We start from the raw sequence: 19,625 nt of genomic DNA, 5'->3' as shown, positions 1-19,625 counted from the left end.
TGGAAGCCTGTGTGTGTATAGTGGTGGTGGTGTAAAAAATGAGGAGCTGGTATATTATATCAGTATACCAGCTGTGGGAGCCTGCACAAGATGGCTGCCACGGGCAGCAAAAAGAGAGATGCTGGTCCTCCATACCAGTGAGTACTGCCACACAAAAATTCACTCCCCACGTGTGCACGCACACACGTATTTTTATATATATGGTAGTGCTAATGATGATTCAGTGGTGAAAATGAGGAACTTTGTACTTGCTCAAACACTGCTGTACTGCTAATCCTGGTCAGGAAAACAGCTGCATTTGACCTTGTTTGAATTCTCTACCCCCTGTCCCATTCACCAGTGAGCACCACCAGTGTCTAGGAAACATTAACTAGGCACTCAGTGGTACCTTCCACAATTCATTTAGCTAGCAGTATTAGGTAGGTAAAAGGTAAATGACCCCTGGATGGTTAAGTTCAGTCAAAAGCGACTATGGGGTGCGGCACTCATCTCGCTTTTCAGACCGAGGGAGCCAGCATTTGCCCACAGACAGCTTTCCGGGTCAAGTGGCCAGCATGACTAAACGGCTTATGGTGCAACGGAACACCATGACAGGAGCCAGAGCACATGGAAACGCTGTTTACCCTCCTGCTGCAGTGGTACCTATATATCTACTTTCACTGGTGTGCTTTTGAACTGCCAACCTAGCTAGCAGTATTACTATTCAAGGATCACTTCTGGTGATCATTAACCACCTTCTATCACTTTATCCTCATGCCTGTTTTCTCCCACCCTACCTTGTTCATTTATATATATATATATATATATATATATATATATATATATATATATATATAAAATGACACTTTCCTGAATTCCATACTCTTCATCCCTACCTTACTCAAAAGTTGACTGGCAACAGCTTGGGTCTCCTGTCCTCTGTCAAACCAGTTTTCAATGTGGTTTCTCATAATTTGAAGTAGTATTCATTGTTACTCTTGTATTTGGCCTTCTCTGCCTCTTAAGGAATTGTATTCCCAGGCACCCTCTCATCTGGCTTTGTAGACAGAATTGCATCAAGTACTTCAAGTCCATTCACTGATCACAGAAATGCATTTCTCTGTGTTTGAGACACTGGAGCAGGAGTGGGGGAGGCTGTTATGACCTCAATGCTTCTAGAGTTGGGACTAATTTCTTGAAATGAAGAAATAATTCTCATAAGGTTGCTTGCTAATCTTGCTTTGGTGACCATTTATCTCACATTGATTTAGCTGATGCTGATTCCCCTGCCAGTTCCCTAATATGATAGCTGTCTCAAAGTATTGTCTCTGGGATCTCCAGTCATGCTTAACGTCTGCCCTATTTTGCTCTGAGGAAGCTTTGTTGCTTCTGCTTACTGATAGTGCCTGTCCTTCCCTGCAAGCCCTGTTTAGTGCTCCTGTTGCACCTAGGTAAGCAGGCCTGTGGTCAGCCATTTGCCACCTGCATAAACTACAGTGCCATCTCTACGTCCTGTATGAGCCAGTTTCCCCCCTCCTCTCCCAGTTCACTCTCCAGTCTTTCACAGCAAGTCTTTCTCTTAGCATGACTAAGATCGCATCAGTGTAGTTCTTTTTATTCCACCTAGATTCTGCTGAAGAGAGAGAAGCTTAAGCACAAATGCTGTGTATCTTCTTAATGAGAGCATTTCCTTGCATCCTGCAAGCATTTGGGGGAAGAGTACTGTCATCTTCTATTACACTCTTTTATTTCAGTTCAGCAGAGCAGATTATCTGCTTAGTTGACTTTTTTCCCTTCCCCATTTCACCCTCTTCAGTATGTTTTTGTTTTCCCAGTGTACAATTTCATAGATACTTTTGTTAGCCAAAGTAAGTTTTGGTACATTTAAAGTTTGGTAAAATGTGAAGAACTATATCCTTATGCCCTAATTCTAAAACATTCACTTGGAATTGTTTTCTGCTGAAGTCCTTGAGATTTATTTCAGCATAAAATTGTTAAGATTATGCTTAGTCCTTCCTGTTCCTCTTTGTAGTGCATGAACCAGCAAAAATACACTTGTCAGCCTTCCTGCATCACATACTTTGTTTGTTACATACATAATCCAAGAGGGATGAAATATATAACTCAAGTCAATATATATTGGGTTCCTAGGTGACCTTTCATTCAGGCACTGACAACCTGCTCAGCTTCAGTAAAGCTGCTGTGTTAGAGGGACCTTGAAATTGATCAATCATTCTTGCAGAAAACCTTTTTTGTCTTCAGAACCATCCCATTCAGATTTTAACAATTATCTCAAAAAGGAAATGTCTTTATTAGTTTTATTCAGTTTAGAACTCGCTACTTACTTCAGTTTGTCGAGGGCTTATCATTGCAGCTTTTAGACAGGAATGAAAGTTCTCCTCTTTCTAGCTAGTTTAATGGAATCTGATTTTATTGCTGATCTCATCTGTGATCAACTCCTGCCCGGAAACCAATGTCCCCACTGTGAAAGGACGCATGGATCCAGAATTGGCCTCCACAGTCACTTACGGATTCATTGTTAAAACCGTGTTTATGGAAGACAATCTTACTCTGCTACGAGTGATTGCCAAAGAAGAAGAATGGAATCAGATTTTATTGCTGATTTCATGACTGCTGCTGACTGAATCTCTTGATATTAATATAGTTTATGTTGTTTTAAGTTTTAGTCTCAGTGGTTGGTCTTGCAGGCAAAAGAGGTATAAGTATGCCCCCCTACATGCCCCCCCAATCAAACTTTCAGTGTCAAGTTATAAATAGTATACCAGCTTTACAAAATCGTAACGGGACTGGGAAGAATGGGTGCAAGGGATGCTACGGGTCTGGGAGTGTATGGGGGAACAAACCATGACTTGTTTGGGCCTCAATTTACTTGGGGGATGTTGTTTTGGCCTCATATTGTACTGAATACGTGTGTATAAAGCATACCAACTACTAGAGGAAGCTCTACTAAGAATAGAGCTGCTCAGCAAATGTTTTCTAGCAAGCCAAAAAAATCCTCTAGAAAAATCATACATTGCATTCCATTTCTGCTGTTTCTATTGCACAAAATAGATTTCTTAAGATTTTAAAAAATGAGACCCGTTTGTGTAATTATTCTCCTGTGATCTTCATTATGCAAAGACTGAGCTCTAGGCAAGTTGAAGTATGAAAGAGTAATATTTTTTTCTTTAGAGGGGCAAATGTATACTTCAGTGCATTTTGTATCCTGGCAGGTATTTGACTGTGTCCTGACTTTTACCGTGGAAGAGGTGTAAACACAGCTGGGTATTGAACACCTGGTGTACAGCAGTGCCAGCTGGATGGGATGCAGGTTTGACAGACTTCGAATCTGCATCAAAATCAGTGCTTTTGTTTTAACACTCCAAGAAACCTGTACTTCAAAAGGGGGGGGGGGAATCAGTATCTTATTATCTGAGGCTGAGTTGAGTTGAGTCTAAATAGCTGTTTCACCTTTTATTTCATATTGATTTGTTCATTTGAGGAAACTAATCTGATCTTAAACTGGTATATGTGGTTTTAGAACAACTATAACAGCATAATTATGCTTTCTGTCAATTTCAGCTAAAACATCTAAATTATTTGCATAAACCATTACTAATAATCAGTCACAGGAGTGCTGCTTCTGATAATTGGTATACCTGTCTACTCACAAATCAGGAACATATCAGATATCTTTGTCACATCAAAGTTTGACTCATGAATGTATGTGTATGTCTGTGTATCCTTTCCTTAACTTCCAGGACAGACTTTAGGAAGCAATAACAGCTGAGATGTGGGAAGTGGCATATGTGTTCCAAAATTATTGTGATATTTAGATAAGTGGATAGTAAAGTACTGTATATACCAATGGGAAATTGGAATCCTTCAGTTGATCTTAGTTGAGAAAAAACGTGGTATAACTCTACCAGCACTATGAATATAGGTCAAACAACCTTCTCCTCTTTTCTGTGGACCTCAGAGGTAGAAGCTAGAAGAGCCCAGCTAACAGGAAGAAATGGTGGCAAAAAGAAATGATGTCTCTGTTTTTTCCTCTGAAATTAAAGAGTTTCAGCAACTGCTTCAGGGTGTTGCAAATAGCATCTTATTTGAATAGATGATCCAATCGGTGTTAATGCAAACCAGGATCTAGTAATTGGAAAGGGAAATCAAAAGATGACTTGGGGGTGGCTGCCGTTAGTTGCTGCCTACTCTCAGCTAGTTGTAACGGAAATTATAGAAAGTATTAATCACTTCCAGCATTTGCTAATTGTGTTGCTGCATGGAAGATGGGACACAAAGCAGATTTAACAGAACAGTTTTCCTAGAATCCCAGCTCTCCTATTTATTTATTTGTGGTTTTTGCCTGGGGCTTTCTGACTTATCTTCTGAATAGAAAAAATTGTACCTAAGGAAAGAGATGATTTATGAAGAATATAGAATACTTCAAGTCAAATGGTATAATAATCGTTGTAATTCTTTCTTGCTGCATATTGCATCCTACCCCAGTCTCCAAGCAGCAAGAGCTTCCCGGGGTGCACTTACCTAGGGTTGGAATGGTCAGTGGTGAGTGTGATGTCTTAAGGATATATCATTTTATATTTACACATATATGCACCTGAACGTAAGATGAAGGGGTTCATAACATTAACACCCTCGACAGATCTTGCTTTCCCATTAGTTTTCCAGGGGAGCCTCAAGTCCAGCTCAGAGCAAGACATGTTTCTCTGTCCCCAGCTTCCAACATCACTCAAAACTCTCACACAGCACTTTCACATACCTATACCCCGCTTGACTCATTGTACTCTATCCTAGGATGGCATGGCATCCAACCAAGTGAGGTGGGATGGCAACTGAGCGACCTCTTTGCATATGGCAAATAGCAGTACAGCTAACTCACATGTTATGTGGTGGGTTGGGTTCCAGGCCATCACGAATATAAAAGCCAGGGACCCACAGAACTGTCCCCCTCTGCAAAGTAGTGAGCAGCTTACTCAGCTTAAGGAAGGAGGTGCAAAGGCTCTGACAGGGTCCTAGAGTCCTCCCGTTTCCTTCCCAAAGCCTAGTAATTGCTTACCCAGCTTTGGGATGACGCCTGGGATTCTGCCAGAGTCCTTACACTGCTTTCCCAAAGCTGGGTAAGCCTGTGGTTGCAGCTTTGTGCAGGTTGGTGGGGGGAATAAATAAATAGAGAGTGGCTTTCCTCCTTTGTGTGCTCTGGCACTCATCCCGGTGTTCCGTGCCACCAGAAGCGGTTTAGTCATGCTGGCCACATGACCCGGAAAGCTGTCTGTAGACAAACACCAGCTCCCTTGGCCTGAAAAGTGTGGATGAGCGCTGCACTCCATAGTTGAATTTGACTGGACTTAACCATCCCGGGATCCCTTACCTTTACCTTACTTAACTGGTCAGCCAAAGCTATTACCTTGACAAAGAAACTGGTTTGGCAGGCTTCATCTTACTCATTCTAACTTCACAGCCACAGAATTACAGGTTTGGAGGAGACCCCGTGTATCATCCAGAGTGACCCCCAACTCATAACAGTATTGACTACTTGAAAAAAATGTCACCCCTTGTTTTGAGATGTGATTTTGTCTGAGCTAGTCAATTACTGCTTCTCCTATAGTTTTTCCAGCCACTTCTGGCCTGAGAGGCTTGTAACCTTGAAGTTAATTCCCTCCCACTCCGGGAAGCTTGAACATATGGGTGAGGACCTTTGGTGATGTAACAGGGAGAGACTTCTGAGAGTTGGAACCAAGGTTGCTGCCTGTCAGAACTAGGACTAGTCCATTAACCCCATTTGTGTAGAACAGTCACTTAAAGTACATGTTCATAGGAAATTTCTCAGTGTCATGTCAGGTGTGTCAAAGCTTTAAGCCTCTTCTAAATTGACTGAAATAGTGGACAGTTTGGGGCAATGCAATAATGGAAATAGGTTTGTTAAATTGTAGTTGAGCATCAAAACAAGTGTAGAAGTAATTGAAACATTCAATTAAAGTAGTTTTGAGTGTCTGGCTCTTCCCACCTGAGCTATCTAGTGTCTTTGCCACTCACTCACTCCGTCAGAGTCTCCTAGCAGTGACAGAAACACACCTGGCTCTGCTTTTTGTCTTTCACACCTTTTAATTCCTGACAGATATTCTTTTCTTACCTCCATTATTCTCTCCAAAATTGCACCCCCCCTTTTTATTCCTGTCATTGCTCAGTATTGCACCTTAACTGTACAGCATCTGTTTCTTTCACTGTCACTGTCATTGCCATTGTCATTTCACTGTCATTGCCAACAAAGTGAGTAAACAGCTCCATATTCCGATGGAGAATGTACAGATCAGAGGATAATTTTGTGTGGTTGAAATGGGGGTTGAGAGGATGCATGCTGTCAAGGAGCTGAAGATGGATGGCTTTATAAAAGAAGAAGAGGACCTAAATTTAGTAATGTTGATTGGCGTAAGAGTGAAAAGTAGCATTAACATGGTTGCTGGGGGTCAGAGCAATAATGAAAAGAGAAGATATGAGAGTAAGAAAGCAAATTAAGAGTGTCAGCAAATGCAAAAATAGTTAGGAAGATGAAATGGAAACTGACAGTTATAAAAATGAACAAGAATTTACTAACTCATCACCATGATAGTATTAGAACTAAGAACCAAAGCTTTGGGGGATTTACAATAATAATAATAATAATAATAATAGTAATAAATAATTTTGTTATTTATACGCTACCCATCTCACTGGGTTGTCCCAGCCATTCTGGGCAGCTTCCAACACATATAAAAACATAATAAAACGTCAAAAATTAAAAACTTCCCCATACAGGGCTGCCTTCAGATGTCTTCTAAAAGTCAGATAGTTGTTTCTTTCCTTGACATCTGGTGGGAGGGCATTCCACAGGGCGGGTGCCACTATCGAGAAGACTCTCTGCCTGGTTCCCTTTAACCTCACTTCTTGCAGTGAGGGAACTGCCAGAAGGCCGTCGGAACTGGACCTCAGTGTCTAAGCTGAACGAAGGGAGTGGAGATGCTCCTTCAGGTATACAGGGGCGAGGCTGTTTATGGCTTTAAAGGTCAGCAGCAACACTTCAAATTGTGCTCGAAAACACCTGTGTTGCTAATAGATCATTGTTCTTCTGTGTTGCAGCTAGAGCTCGCTCTCTTCCCAGAGCTCAATTGTAGTTGGATTGTACCCTTAATTAATTCATACCTGTTGGATTTTTCAGTGTACAGCTTCTTTGCTAGCCCTCTGAGCCTATTGTTTCTGCCAAGAAGCTAGTACACCAATCTCCTTGCTTGCTTATATCCAACAAATACCTAAATTGAGTTCTGTCCTCAATAAAGATTGAAAGGGTTGTTCTGGTTTTTGTTCTGTGTTAGTGAGCTGTAACTTTGAGAACAGAATGTAATGTAATGAAAAATGAAACGAACAGAGTGTAAAATAAACATTTGCTACAATTTAAAGAATTGTAGTAGCAGCAGTATTGGTTACTGAATGAGTCCAGTTCTTACATGAAAATGTGCTGTTGTTTTATGCTAGAACCATTAATTTCAACAAAGAAAGCATTATTTGCACACATGAGATTGCTTCCATAAGTGTGCTTTCCCTTTTGGGATTAATGGGGTGCTCCTGTTCATTGAAGGGCTCCGAAAATAATTGGTGCCCAAGTCTGGTCATTATGTAGAGGAAATGGGGGAAGAGGATGGAAGGAGAAGATTCCCTCAGATAATTATAAGTTGTGGTTATCGTGAAATTGTGGAACAGGCTGAGGTTTATGGCAGCCCTCTTTTTTAAAAAGACTTTGATGTCTTTTAAAAAGCTTTTGACATCTGTTGATAAGACTATGGCCAACTGCAGCTGTAGTCCAGAGCCCTCACACCGTCTTCCCAAAGCCAAGTATGCCCATGATCACAGCTTTGTGCCAAATAAATGGCAAGTGGCCTTCCTCCGCTCTCCATATATTTATTTTATTTCTCCCCACCCAGCAAAGCTACGATCATGTAAGTAAAATAAGTGTAAGATGCAGGTTTACCCTTTCTCGGGAGTTTCTTTTTATAGATGAAACGCTTTCAGCAAGCCCTCTATGTGGAGACCTATTCTAGCCAGTTACATGTATTACATTGCAATTGTATTTATATACATCCTTTTATGTGTGTGTTTTATTGCAACGTGAAATCTCTGAGGTGCTTTGTAGGAAATGTTTCATAAATAAAATAAAATAAAATAAAAAGAACCCCAAACAAACCTAGAATAGCATTCTTCACTGTAATATCAAACTCTGCTAGGGAGTGACAACATGTTTTTAGCCAAAAAGGGGCCACAGAGAAAAAAGAGAGAGGTATTAGTGGTCCCTACCCTGCCTCTGGGGAATTTTTGTACTTCTGTAAACTCAATACTTCTGCTAAGGGGGCAAAAAAGATAGGTGGGTGGGAAGGAGTGGAAGTGAAATGGAGTGCCCTGGAAAATGGCTGGAAAAATGAACAAGAGCACTGCAACAAATTGTTGCAGGTTCTGCTTGTAGGTTGTTTTATTATTTGCCCAATTCTACAGAGATTGTTTAAGCATGATGGAAAGCTGCCTGTTTCCAAATAGCTTTCCAATTTTTGTAAAAATGGGTAGTAAGAATACCATTACTTTTATATTCTAGTGTTTCTTATATTGTATTAGTGTTTTCTCTTCATCCCTCATGTGCCCCCACCTTTCAGGAGAGGATTAGCCAATATGGAATTGCTCTCTTTTCTAGCCAATAAATCCCATTATGGAGATCTGTAGTTCAAAGGCATGCAGCCTTATCAAGAAAATAGTGTTGAACGGAAACCATCAAAAAGGCTGGAAAAGATAAAGATATTAATATGAGCTGCTTTTCCCCAAACCTTGCTCGTAGCTGTGGAAAAAATAACTGACGGGAGGCATGCTTTTTCTTTCTCTTTTAAAGATCTGCTGGACAACAGCTCCATCAGCAGAACCTGAGGGCAAAGTCTTCTGCTTGGGGAGTGGAGCTATTCTCCTCTCTCCTCCCCATGTGCCCCCCCACATGGCTCTGGGTGGGGTTGGAGAACCTACAGAAGAGCACATGGGAGGAGAGAGGAAGGATTGTGCTGTCTGGTGAGCTGAAATGCTTGCACAGATGGAATGTTTGTCATAGTGCAACATTGAACTCCACACATTGAAACGAGACAGAAAAAGACAGCTGTTTTAGAGCAGAAACCAGTTGTGGAATTGGATGAAATGAAGACAGTTGAAGGGAAAGCACAGTGGTCATTGTATGATGTGTCAGTCATATACAGTACATCTTAAATGAAGTAGCACATACATGTAAGGGTCAGTTAATCAGTTTCTGCAGTAGCATGCTAGCTGAATTCCATTTCACTCTGAATTCTGTTTAAATTATACAGGCTCAGTGAAGGAATCAAAGGGCATTAATCAATTATAAGTGCTGAATGCTAATAAGCTCCAGGTCATTTGTCCAAACCATCTGAAATTTGGCATAGAGTAAAATCTAGCTGCTGAGTGCCATGATCAGGCCAAAGTTGATAGTTCTGTTGAAAATGGCTGCGAAACAGTAGTTTCTATCTGTCTGTTTTCCCTTTTGCAACCTCCCCTTCCTCCCAAGATTATCTGAAAGTTTAGATTTAGGTACATTCTATACCTAATTTGGGTATAAATTTGCATAGGGTGTGTGTGTGAGGGGGTGGGAGAGAGAGATGAAGTAACGAAGGATGACCTTTCAGGCATTTCTTTTGTTCATCTGATTATTTTGTGTCCTAATTAAGTTCCTGGGGGGGGGGGGACTTGTTATTGCTGGCAGCTAATTAAAATTCATGTGGTCTCTTGTGGAATAGATTTATGTTTCCTGGGAAACAGTTAATTTTTCTTAACTTTGTGGCAATTAAATATTTTGTTCATGCCTGAGTAGAAAGTATGTAATTTACTGTTTAAATTTACTTAATGTATGCAACACTCCCAGTTCATTCCTTCCATATTTTGGTTATACTGAAATCAGTTTGTCTTATTAGCTGTCAGCATGATAACTTCAAATCACCAAGCTAAGATTAGAAGGGCTATCTAGTTTTGAGATGTAGTTCTGCAATGACTATAAAAGGCAATTTAAGGCAAATAAATTTAAGTGACGGGTACTTTTTAGAGTGACTGTGATCAACTGAAAGGCACTCCAAGAGTGTTAAGTCCAAGGTCCCAAATTATCTAGCTGTACCTCTGGGTATATGTAGAAAGAAGGAGTTTAAGGGTTGTTAGCTCTGTGTCATAGAAATTACCGTATGTAGCCTGATGGAACTCTCTATTGTCACCTGTGCCTGATAACACCAGCTGTTGGAAAATGGGGGTCCTTCCCTCATTATCCATGTGTTTTTGGTGTTTAGGATAAAAATAGTAATGCTCTCTATATGGGATTATTCTTGAAACTTGTTCTTTAGGAGAACTTTGGATATTTTTGGAATTTTCATTGTAGCCGATCATACCATTAATGAAGCAAGTCACTTTTCTGTCAAAAATAAAGCTTGATGCTTCATAGCAGTGTGATTTCAGGTGGAAATGTCAAAGAAACATCTGCCTGCAAACCTGATTCCTTCTCTTGTTATTATTTGTCAGTTGGCTTGCAGACTAGAACTTTTCCTTGCTGCACTAAATTCATATACAGTAGTACCTCGGGTTAAGAACTTAATTCATTCCAGAGGTCCATTCTTAACCTGAAACTGTTCTTAACCTGAAGCACCACTTTAGCTAAAAGGGCCTGCCGTGCTGCCGCCATGCAATTTCTGTTCTCATTCTGAAGCAAAGTTCTTAACCCGAGGTACTATTTCTGGGTTAATGGGGTCTGTAACCTGAAGCATCTGTAACCCGAGGCACCACTGTAGTCATTAATTTCAATTAGTTCATATTTAGTGTGTATTCTATGTTTAGTTAAAAATATAATCTGGAATTTGATTTTATGCTAGGAATTTGAAAAATCCTGGAAATGTATTAAATCCATGTATATTGTGTAAAAGTGGAACATGGATTTGACTTTTGAATGGTTATTTTATAGAACAGGTCTTTATTGTGATCCTGAAAATTAAAGAACAATAGTCCCCACCAGCACAACTTTAAAACGACTGGATGTGTATGTTGGCTCTTTTCAAAGATGTTTGATCAGATTTTTGTGCTTCCACCCAAGTAGTAATATGGAATGTTGACACAAGTAGTAATTTTACCTTTTTTCTTTTTCTTTTACAGAAACCATAGTCCATTAATGAGTTTTGGGGCTAGCTTTGTCAGTTTTTTGGTAAGTGAGCACAAATACTCTTGCGGTCGTTTGTATTATATTGTATTGTGTTGTCTAAATAAATCAATGTGATGCAGGATATATGCAGGGGGTCCAATTTGCTTGCAAGGCCATTTTTCTCAAAGCACACCCACCTGCCTATCAACTAACATCACTGGAGGACCTGGAACAGGATCAATCAGTCAAGGTAGCAGGATTTAATCTCCATTCATCAGCGGCTCAAAAGTGCTGTTCAGAGCAGCTTGTGCACTTCACCTGTGAGTGGGCAGGTGGCGGCAGCAGCAGGCAGGTAGAGAAGAATACTCCACTGTGTCTCCTGAAATCAAGTAAGAGGTGGGTGACCTGCTGACCTGCCAAATTTGGCCTGCATTGGGTAGGGCAGATAAGGCCCACCCATCAGATCCTGTTCCCCACTCCTGGTCTAGAAGTATTTTAATGTTGGTAACTTCTGCACCTGGTAGTATGATACTGAATTATTTAATTTGAAAAAGAAGGTTCATTGTTAGTGGCTAGCAAAAACACTTCCAAAATTTTGTGTAACCTGGCAGCACATGCACAGTTCATGCTGGCTATGCTGACAACTTAGAACTTTTACTGCAGATCATCTTTTAAGAATTCAAACATACATTAAAAATATAACTCTGCAGCATCTGATGATGAACTCTGCTTTTAAGACAGACCTGTTCCTTCAGTAGCAGAGTAAATTGTTTGGTCGTTCCCTACATACTAGAGCAAATTAAAATAGGTAACCTTTCCCCTTAACCATCCTCTGAGATGCTGTTGATAATGATGCATCAAGTGAAGTACATGAAAGCACATGCCATGATAAATGTTGTAAAGCTTGGTGGTTTCAGGTAAATAGTGAAGACAGCAGAAGCTTTTATGGCACCTTTAGACTAAGAATGTGCATATATACTAGTCCTACTTTCTTCTATTGTCGAATTTACATGGGAAGCAAAGAAGTACGGGGCAAATCCCACTTGCAGCTGTGTTGACATTTTTGTAAAACTTGGAGTTTGCTAGTGTCCCAGTAACATCAGCTGTCATGTCAGGGAAAGGCTTAATGCAGTATATTTTCTTAGGAATAGCTTCCTTCTGGTGTGTATAAATAGGAACCCCCCCCCCAAAAAAAACCCCTTGCTTATCTGAGCTGGTTTGCTGAACCAGTGTAACACCACAGCACAACATCATTGTGCCCTGAAAAGCTTTTGCTTAGTTACTATTCTAAATATAGCTGCAGCACTTTACATGCCTGTGTCATTCAAAACGGCCATTAGAAAAAAGCATTGGGAAATAAATTTGCTATATGTGGGAGCTGAGATGAAATTACCCTGTCCAGAAGTAAAGGGGTTACTATTTGCTTTTGACTTTGAGGCATAAAAGTGATGATAGATAGATATATAGATGATAGATAGATAGATAGACAGATAGATAGAAAAATCTGTACAAATAGAAACTATAGAAGTAACAATAATGAAGTGTTTATGTAACATTACTTCTCTTTTCAGCAAACACAGTATCATGGTAATTTCAGTTCAGTTGTATATGAAACACCCAGTTATGTTGGGAGAAGCAGATAACTATTTTAATTTCTGATTTTTCTTGGACTGGTTCACACAACACTAAGCCTTGGCTCAATTAGACTGAAGCACATTGTTTGGACTTCTGAACCCACCCCAGTAGACAAACCATGGGTTGTTTTCTGACAACCATGATGTGAAGCTACAGTTTTTGTGTTTGTTAAAAGTATGGTTTGGCATTGTATATAAATTCAACAGCCTTGCTTAAGCATTATTTATTTGCTTAGCCATTATTTATTTGGCCACCCCACCCCAGATACCTGCCAAGCTATAAAGGCAGAGTTAATACTCTGGAAGTGCAGCAGGTTTGGATGAATCCCAAGCTGAAGTGGGACACTTTGGAAGGATTCTGAGCTTGTCCATGGTGTTCGGTTGGCAGTGGCAATGGCAGTGGCAGAGTAATACTTGGCCATTGAATTCTCCCCCCCCCCCCAACTCACATGCACATTTACTACGGCAGGCAGGAACAGCAATGATATGCAGTAGATCTCCAGCCTACCTCTGAAGCTGGCAGCACTAGTGGTGGAAGAAAGCCTATTCTGGCTACTACTACTGCTATTGTTGTTGTTGTTCTTTTTGTAGAGCAGCACTGGAGATGCCTCTGCCTGAAGCTGGAGATCAGTTTGTTAGGCATGGAGACAAGGAGGAGATCCCAGAGGATCTATCAGAAGTGTTGGTCAGTTTAGTTGAGGGCAATATTACCTTCAGCAGCTCTGATAGCACCCCCCCCCCCCAACAGCAGTGTCTTTGTGGTGGGCACCTGGGGAAAGCAAGGTTCGACATCCGTATGAAGGAATACTCCTTCAAATACCCACACCCCCTAATGCTTGTCCTGTGTAAGTCCTCTAGAATAAAGGCAGATACAGAAATGAGAGAGTCTGTCTGGGATCACTTTGAAGTTGGTTTGGATCCCAGCTATGGTACAGTGGTGCCCCGCAAGACGAATGCCTCGCAAGACGGAAAACCCGCTAGACGAAAGGGTTTTCCGTTTCTGAGTTGCTTCGCAAGACGATTTTCCCTATGGGCTTGCTTCGCAAGACGAAATGTCTTGCTAGTCTTGCAAAAAAATTTTCCGCTCCCCCCCCCTTTTTCTAAGCCGCTAAGACGCTAATAGCCTTTTAGCAGCTTAGCCGCTAAGCCTTTAATAGCCGCTAAACTGCTAATAGCGCTAATCCGCTTAGCTGCTAATAGGGTTGCTTCGCAAGACGAAAAAACCGCTAGACAAAGAGAATTGCGGAACGGATTCTTTTCGTCTTGCGAGGCACCACTGTACCTCCCTGCATTGCAGGAAGAAGCTGAGCAGGGGGAAGGTTCCAAGCCACAGCACCTCTAACAGCCTTTGAGTGCACCTACCTGTACAGGCAGTACCATCCCTCATTGTCAGGGAAGAAGCAGAGTCTGAGAAGTTGGGTAGTAAAAGCAAGAGGCAAGCAGAGTGAGACATTCCCCTTTCAGTCTCAAGCTCTCCCCAACCAAGATGCAAAAGTGATTTGTGGATGATTTGGGATGGGAGAAGTATTGGAAATTTCCAAACATTAACCCCAAAGCAAGGGCTCAGCTTTGAGCTGAAGCACTCCCAGACCCAGATCAACTGGTTCCTTTGGGTGGAATGCTGAGACATCAGTGTGATATTAATAATAACAATGGCAGCCCTGGCGCGTCTGCTACTGCTTGTCCTGCTTCCTGGTAGCAGAAATAAGAGTCCAAAAGACTGTACAACCTCAGTTGCACTGGAGTAATCTGGCAGTTTGGGAAGCGAATTTGCCCTTGGAAAGGTGTACTTTGTACCCTGTTATTCTAACATGAGGACAAATTTGAAATGTCTAAAAGAATCAGTGCTGTGCCAAAAATAAGATGAAAAATCATATTACTATGAAAATTCAAATGAGACAATGGCTTCTGTGTAGTGTTTGCTAACTCATGCTGTTTTTAATTTGATGAAAGGAGATTTTATTTCCCTTGGAAATTTTCATGGGAACATCTATTTCCTTAATGGGAATTTTGGGAGAAAAACAGAAAACGTGGATGGACAGTGGACATTCAGTTAACATTTCTTTTAAAATGGCTGGACAGGCACAGCTGTCTTGATGCTTAGTAAGTTCCGCTTGATAGGTTTATAATGTGAACAGGCAGTAACATATTTAAGCTTGGTGATGTATATTCATTTATGTTGGAAAGTGGTTTGATTATTTCTTTTTTATGTCTGGGTTAACAGCCTAGAAGTGCAAGAATGAGTTAACTAATAATAATAATAATAATAATAATAATAATAATAATAATAATAATAATTTATTTATTTATTTGTACCCCTCCCATCTGGCTGGGTTTCCCAGCCACTCTGGGCGGCTTCCAACAAAACACTAAAATACAATAACCTATTAAACATTAAAAGCTTCCCTAAACTTGTAGGGAATATACATGCTGTATCAGGAATAGTTGAAATGTAAGCTGTTAAAAAGAATTTCATGATAATTTTGACAAGTTATCAAAACTAATAGCCAAATATGAATATTATATATAGGGAGTTTGGATGCTACAGAATCTTCATGCTCTGTTGGAAATACGTGAGCACTGACATTAGTTTTCATCTAATGAAAGTAGAGCACAATCTTCTAGTGTCTTAATATTTCGACTGTGTCCTCACTCCCAGAGTCTCATATGGTGGTCTCCTGATGCTAGCTGATATAGCATTAGACTTATTAAAGTAAGTGCATGCCATATGGGAAAAGATTCATGTTCTGATGATGCATTGGAATGGCCAATCTGATAAGTACTACGTCCAAGATGGGAAACCTGTGGCTCTCCAGGAGTTATTAGACCACTGTTTTAATCATATCTCACCACTGGCCATGCTGGCTGGAGCTGGAAATGGAATCAAACAGCATCTGGAGGGCCACATGCTCTCTGTTCCTGAATTACAATCATGTTAGCAAAGTTAATTGTGACCTTGGCATTACATTAAGTGTGTAATGATTCCAAGAAAGTCTTCAGTTAATTGTATATCATTTTTCCATTGGGAAGCCTTCATCCCAGTACCCTTTTATAATACTTATTCAGTGCACAGTAGCAAATGGTTAAATTTTTGACTTCTCTTCTCATTTTCACAGTGACATTTTGAATGCAGTGCTCTTGGGTGAGACGCTTATATGTCTTAGATAGTGAGCTTATTTCAAGTGCTTATAAAACCGTTATACAGTATCCTTAGATTGTGCAGCAGTAAGCAGGTTTAGATTAGGTTGTCACTTTATGATTCAATAGGGGTGTTTTGTTTTGTTTTTGGTTATGTTTTAACAGAATGCCATGATGACTTTTGAAGAAGAAAAAATGCAGCTGGCGTGTGAGGACTTAAAAGCTACTGAAAAACTGTGTGAGAGTGAAGAAGCAGGAGTTATAGAAACCATTAAAAACAAAATTAAGAAGAATGTAAGTGCAACATTGCTAATATGTGAACTAATATATCCCATGCTAATATGGCAACTGCTTCCTAGATATCTGTCTAATGGCTGAGTGAAGATTTAAATCTTGGTCTCTGAGGTCCTTGTCTTACATTCTACCCATCATCCCTGTGATTTACCACTTTGTAGAATCGTCAGGGTACGTAACCGCCATCCGTTCAAATAAGCATTAGTACCCAAGCTTTGGTCTTTGGAACTCCAGGTAGGAGATCCTAAAGGCCTTGTTTTGTCACAAGCTCCAACTTCAGACTGCTTATGGCAATTGATAGATAAGGTCTTGGCTTCTGGTTGTCATGACAAAAAATGTAGCCTGATATGGCTAGTCTTGCTGTTCTAGAAGCTTTCTTTCAGGTGCCACTAGGCATCTCATTGGTAGATATTGACCATATATAGTCTTTCTTCTTTTTGTGAAGCCTGTTCCATTCTGTTTGCTAGCCCTGCTGAGTTGTTGACAGTGGTAGCTGATAACCCCTGAAACCAGAGGGACCACAACTACTCTTGTTAATCCGCTCCTATTTCACTTTCCCTTGGTTTCTGCTGCACCCCAGCTCTGTCCATGGAAGCCTGCATCCTCAGCCATGAGAACTAAATAGAATTTCTGTTTAGGAAAACTCTAAATAGAACTCCACATTGGCTCCTGGTGGAAGTGGAATGCTAACTCGATGGGGCAATTGCCCCATCTCAAAGTGAGCAGAGGGTGGAATCTGAGCATCAAATATCAAACCTTCCAAAGTAACTTGCCCTTCAGATTCTCTGAAACAGTAAAATCTTACCCAGATTCTCCTCCCCCCAACACCCCAGACAAATTTCTTTACCCCCCCCCCGAATATCTCCTTTTTTCTCTTTACCACTTGTGCAGGCCTCCTCCATTGAAACCTAGTCCTTTCTCCTCACTTTCCCCACACTAGTTTAAAGGCAGGACTTGGAGAGCAAAGAAGGTGCATCTGTTAATCCAGATGTTACCAATTGCCATTTAGCTTCTAACCCTCATGCTTCTGTCTATTGAATTGCAGGTTCATACAGGTATTTGCAGTGTTGTGACTTGACAGATCTATGTAGAGCTCTGCTTACCTTTGATACTTGCCTGTGACTGCAAAGCCGACACTTGTAATTGAAATGATATTTGAAGCACATGTTTTTGCACTTAAAATAAATTACAATTAATATATTACTGTTTCAGATGATATAAGTTAATAGAGGATTTCCGCTTCAGTTGCCACCACCTGTTGTATACATGTAGTTGGCACGTCTCCTCTTCCAAACCAGAATGATTAATTTTGGCTAGTAATCCTGCTGAAGTATCCCATGGATGCTGTTTGTCTTTGCTAGTTCAGTGGACCAGTGCAGCACTGCATAGTCTATAAATAATGAAGCTTTGGCTTCCCTTGAGAACATCCTGCATTATTAATGTTGAGTGTATAAAAATCTGAGCAGTTTGTTTAGTTTCACTGTTCCATATATTTTTTCTAATGGGAATATGAGGAGGTCTTTGTTTTCCAGTTCCCAGTGTACAAATGCACCATCCATCATCTTTTGCAGAGGGGCAGGGGTGGGCAGCAACTTTGCAGAGAGGAACAGCAGGCATAATGCCCTATTGAACTCAGTGCTCACTCCTCAGATTATCACCTTTGTTTTGGTAAAAGACAGTAACATCCTCTGCCACTTGAATAAAGAAAAGGTGATATATATTCCCAACATTTTATGAAATGTATGTGCAGGTATTACTGCTTGCTTTTCTAATCCATTCCTTTTAAAACACTCTTGCATATGCATTTACGTAATAGAATCTGATTATTTATGCCAAAGCGACCTAAAATATGAAGCTAACCATGGCTTTATATGAAGGGTTTCTCCTTTATTGCTACTGCCTCTCATCTCCTTCTATGCTTCCACAGAATAAGAAAATGATTTCAAATAAAGGTTGCTGGAATGGGAAATGCGATAGATATGCTTGTTTCATGGTTCCAGTCATGAACTTTTTTACTTGCTAGAGCAGAAGACAGGAAGTATGTACGCACACTTTCTGTTGGATGGACAATACATTCCTTATCATAATGCTCTTACATATGAAAGTGTTCCTCTGCAACATATGGAAAATGTACAATATTTTCAGTTTCCAAACATACAGACAGCTTTGTAAATGTGATAGGTAATTCTCTTTAGTTTCAGTGCTGTGTTAGGATTCCACACAGTTTTTTTGTGTGTCCCTATTGGGAAATGAAAGACCACCTTGTTGCAAGGGAGAATATGTTGCCTGAGTTAGAAGAATTTAAAATTCATTGGATGTTTCTACCCTACTTTCATGGCTTTCAAACAGGTTGATGGCCGAAAGGCTACCCCATCCATGATTGATCGACTGCAGAGACAAATCATTGTAGCAGACTGTCAAGTTTATCTTGCTGTGCTTTCTTTCGTGAAACAAGAACTCTCGGGTGAGCTCTGACTTCTAATATTAAATCTTTATTTCCCCACCCCAATTGAATTTTTGAGTTCTCCAGTCCTTCCCACTTGTAGGTGACAAGAATGTTGATGACCAGTTTGATTCGCAGGTGATTGACAACTTACAATTTCCATTCTAGTAGCCTGTTAAGACAGTTTGCTAGAAGGAAAGAAAATGTTCTCCTTTCATGTGCATGCTACAGCTTTCTTTGTGTGTGGTTTCAGATGCTTTTTGGAACTCCTATTGTTATTTAACATTAGACCCTATAAATCCAAGTTACTGTTAGTGAGTTGTTGGTCTCCTTTCAGTTAACACTGCTGGTCAGATTAGAAGCTGCTTTACATTTAATCAAATGATGTGATAACAGTAATTCTGCATCCAGAGTGTGTGTTTTTTACTTTCTTGTATCACCCTTGGATATTAGGAATATTTTAAATAAATCTGCATACTGAAGAAATACATGTATATCTGATTATTTTTTGAAAACTAGTATTTCAGTGCAAAACGCAGCACGTCTATATAAGATTGTTCTGAAGTGTACCTCTCATTTTTGACCTTTATCTGTCGATGTGCAGGCCACAAGGTGAGGAGAGGACTATGTATTTTACCCCCTCCATGCTTACTGCGGCATTGCTGAACAAAATTGTGTAAACACTTGCCTTGTGGTGAGCCACACGAGAACCAAATGTGCTATGCAGCAGAAAGTGGTCGAACTGCACAGTCTTGCAGTAACTTTAGCCTCCTAATAAAGCTGAATCATGGCTGCTGGTCTGAATGTTTTTATTGCAACAGACAGCTTAATTTTCCATAGCTTGGTAGTTCTAAAAAAGAAACTGTTCCTTCCTTCATTGTTTACAGCCTATCCAAAGCAATTGGGAATGAATAGTGACTTAACCATTGTAAAG

General features: G+C 40.3%; 1 protein-coding gene across 1 annotated transcript in view; it reads left to right on the top strand.

Moving 5' to 3' along the window:
- The window catches only part of TTC39C (tetratricopeptide repeat domain 39C), a 41,039-nt gene that overhangs the window by 3,265 nt on the left and 18,149 nt on the right, over nt 1-19,625 (top strand). The window contains exons 2-4 of the mRNA XM_028737169.2: nt 11,197-11,245; nt 16,120-16,248; nt 18,598-18,712. Coding sequence (XP_028593002.1) covers nt 11,197-11,245; nt 16,120-16,248; nt 18,598-18,712 — 293 coding nt within the window. The remainder of the gene's footprint in view (nt 1-11,196; nt 11,246-16,119; nt 16,249-18,597; nt 18,713-19,625) is intronic.

Source organism: Podarcis muralis, chromosome 8, assembly GCF_964188315.1.
Source record: "Podarcis muralis chromosome 8, rPodMur119.hap1.1, whole genome shotgun sequence".
Taxonomy (NCBI): Eukaryota; Metazoa; Chordata; class Lepidosauria; order Squamata; family Lacertidae; genus Podarcis; species Podarcis muralis.
This window is presented reverse-complemented; position numbering and strand designations above follow the sequence as displayed.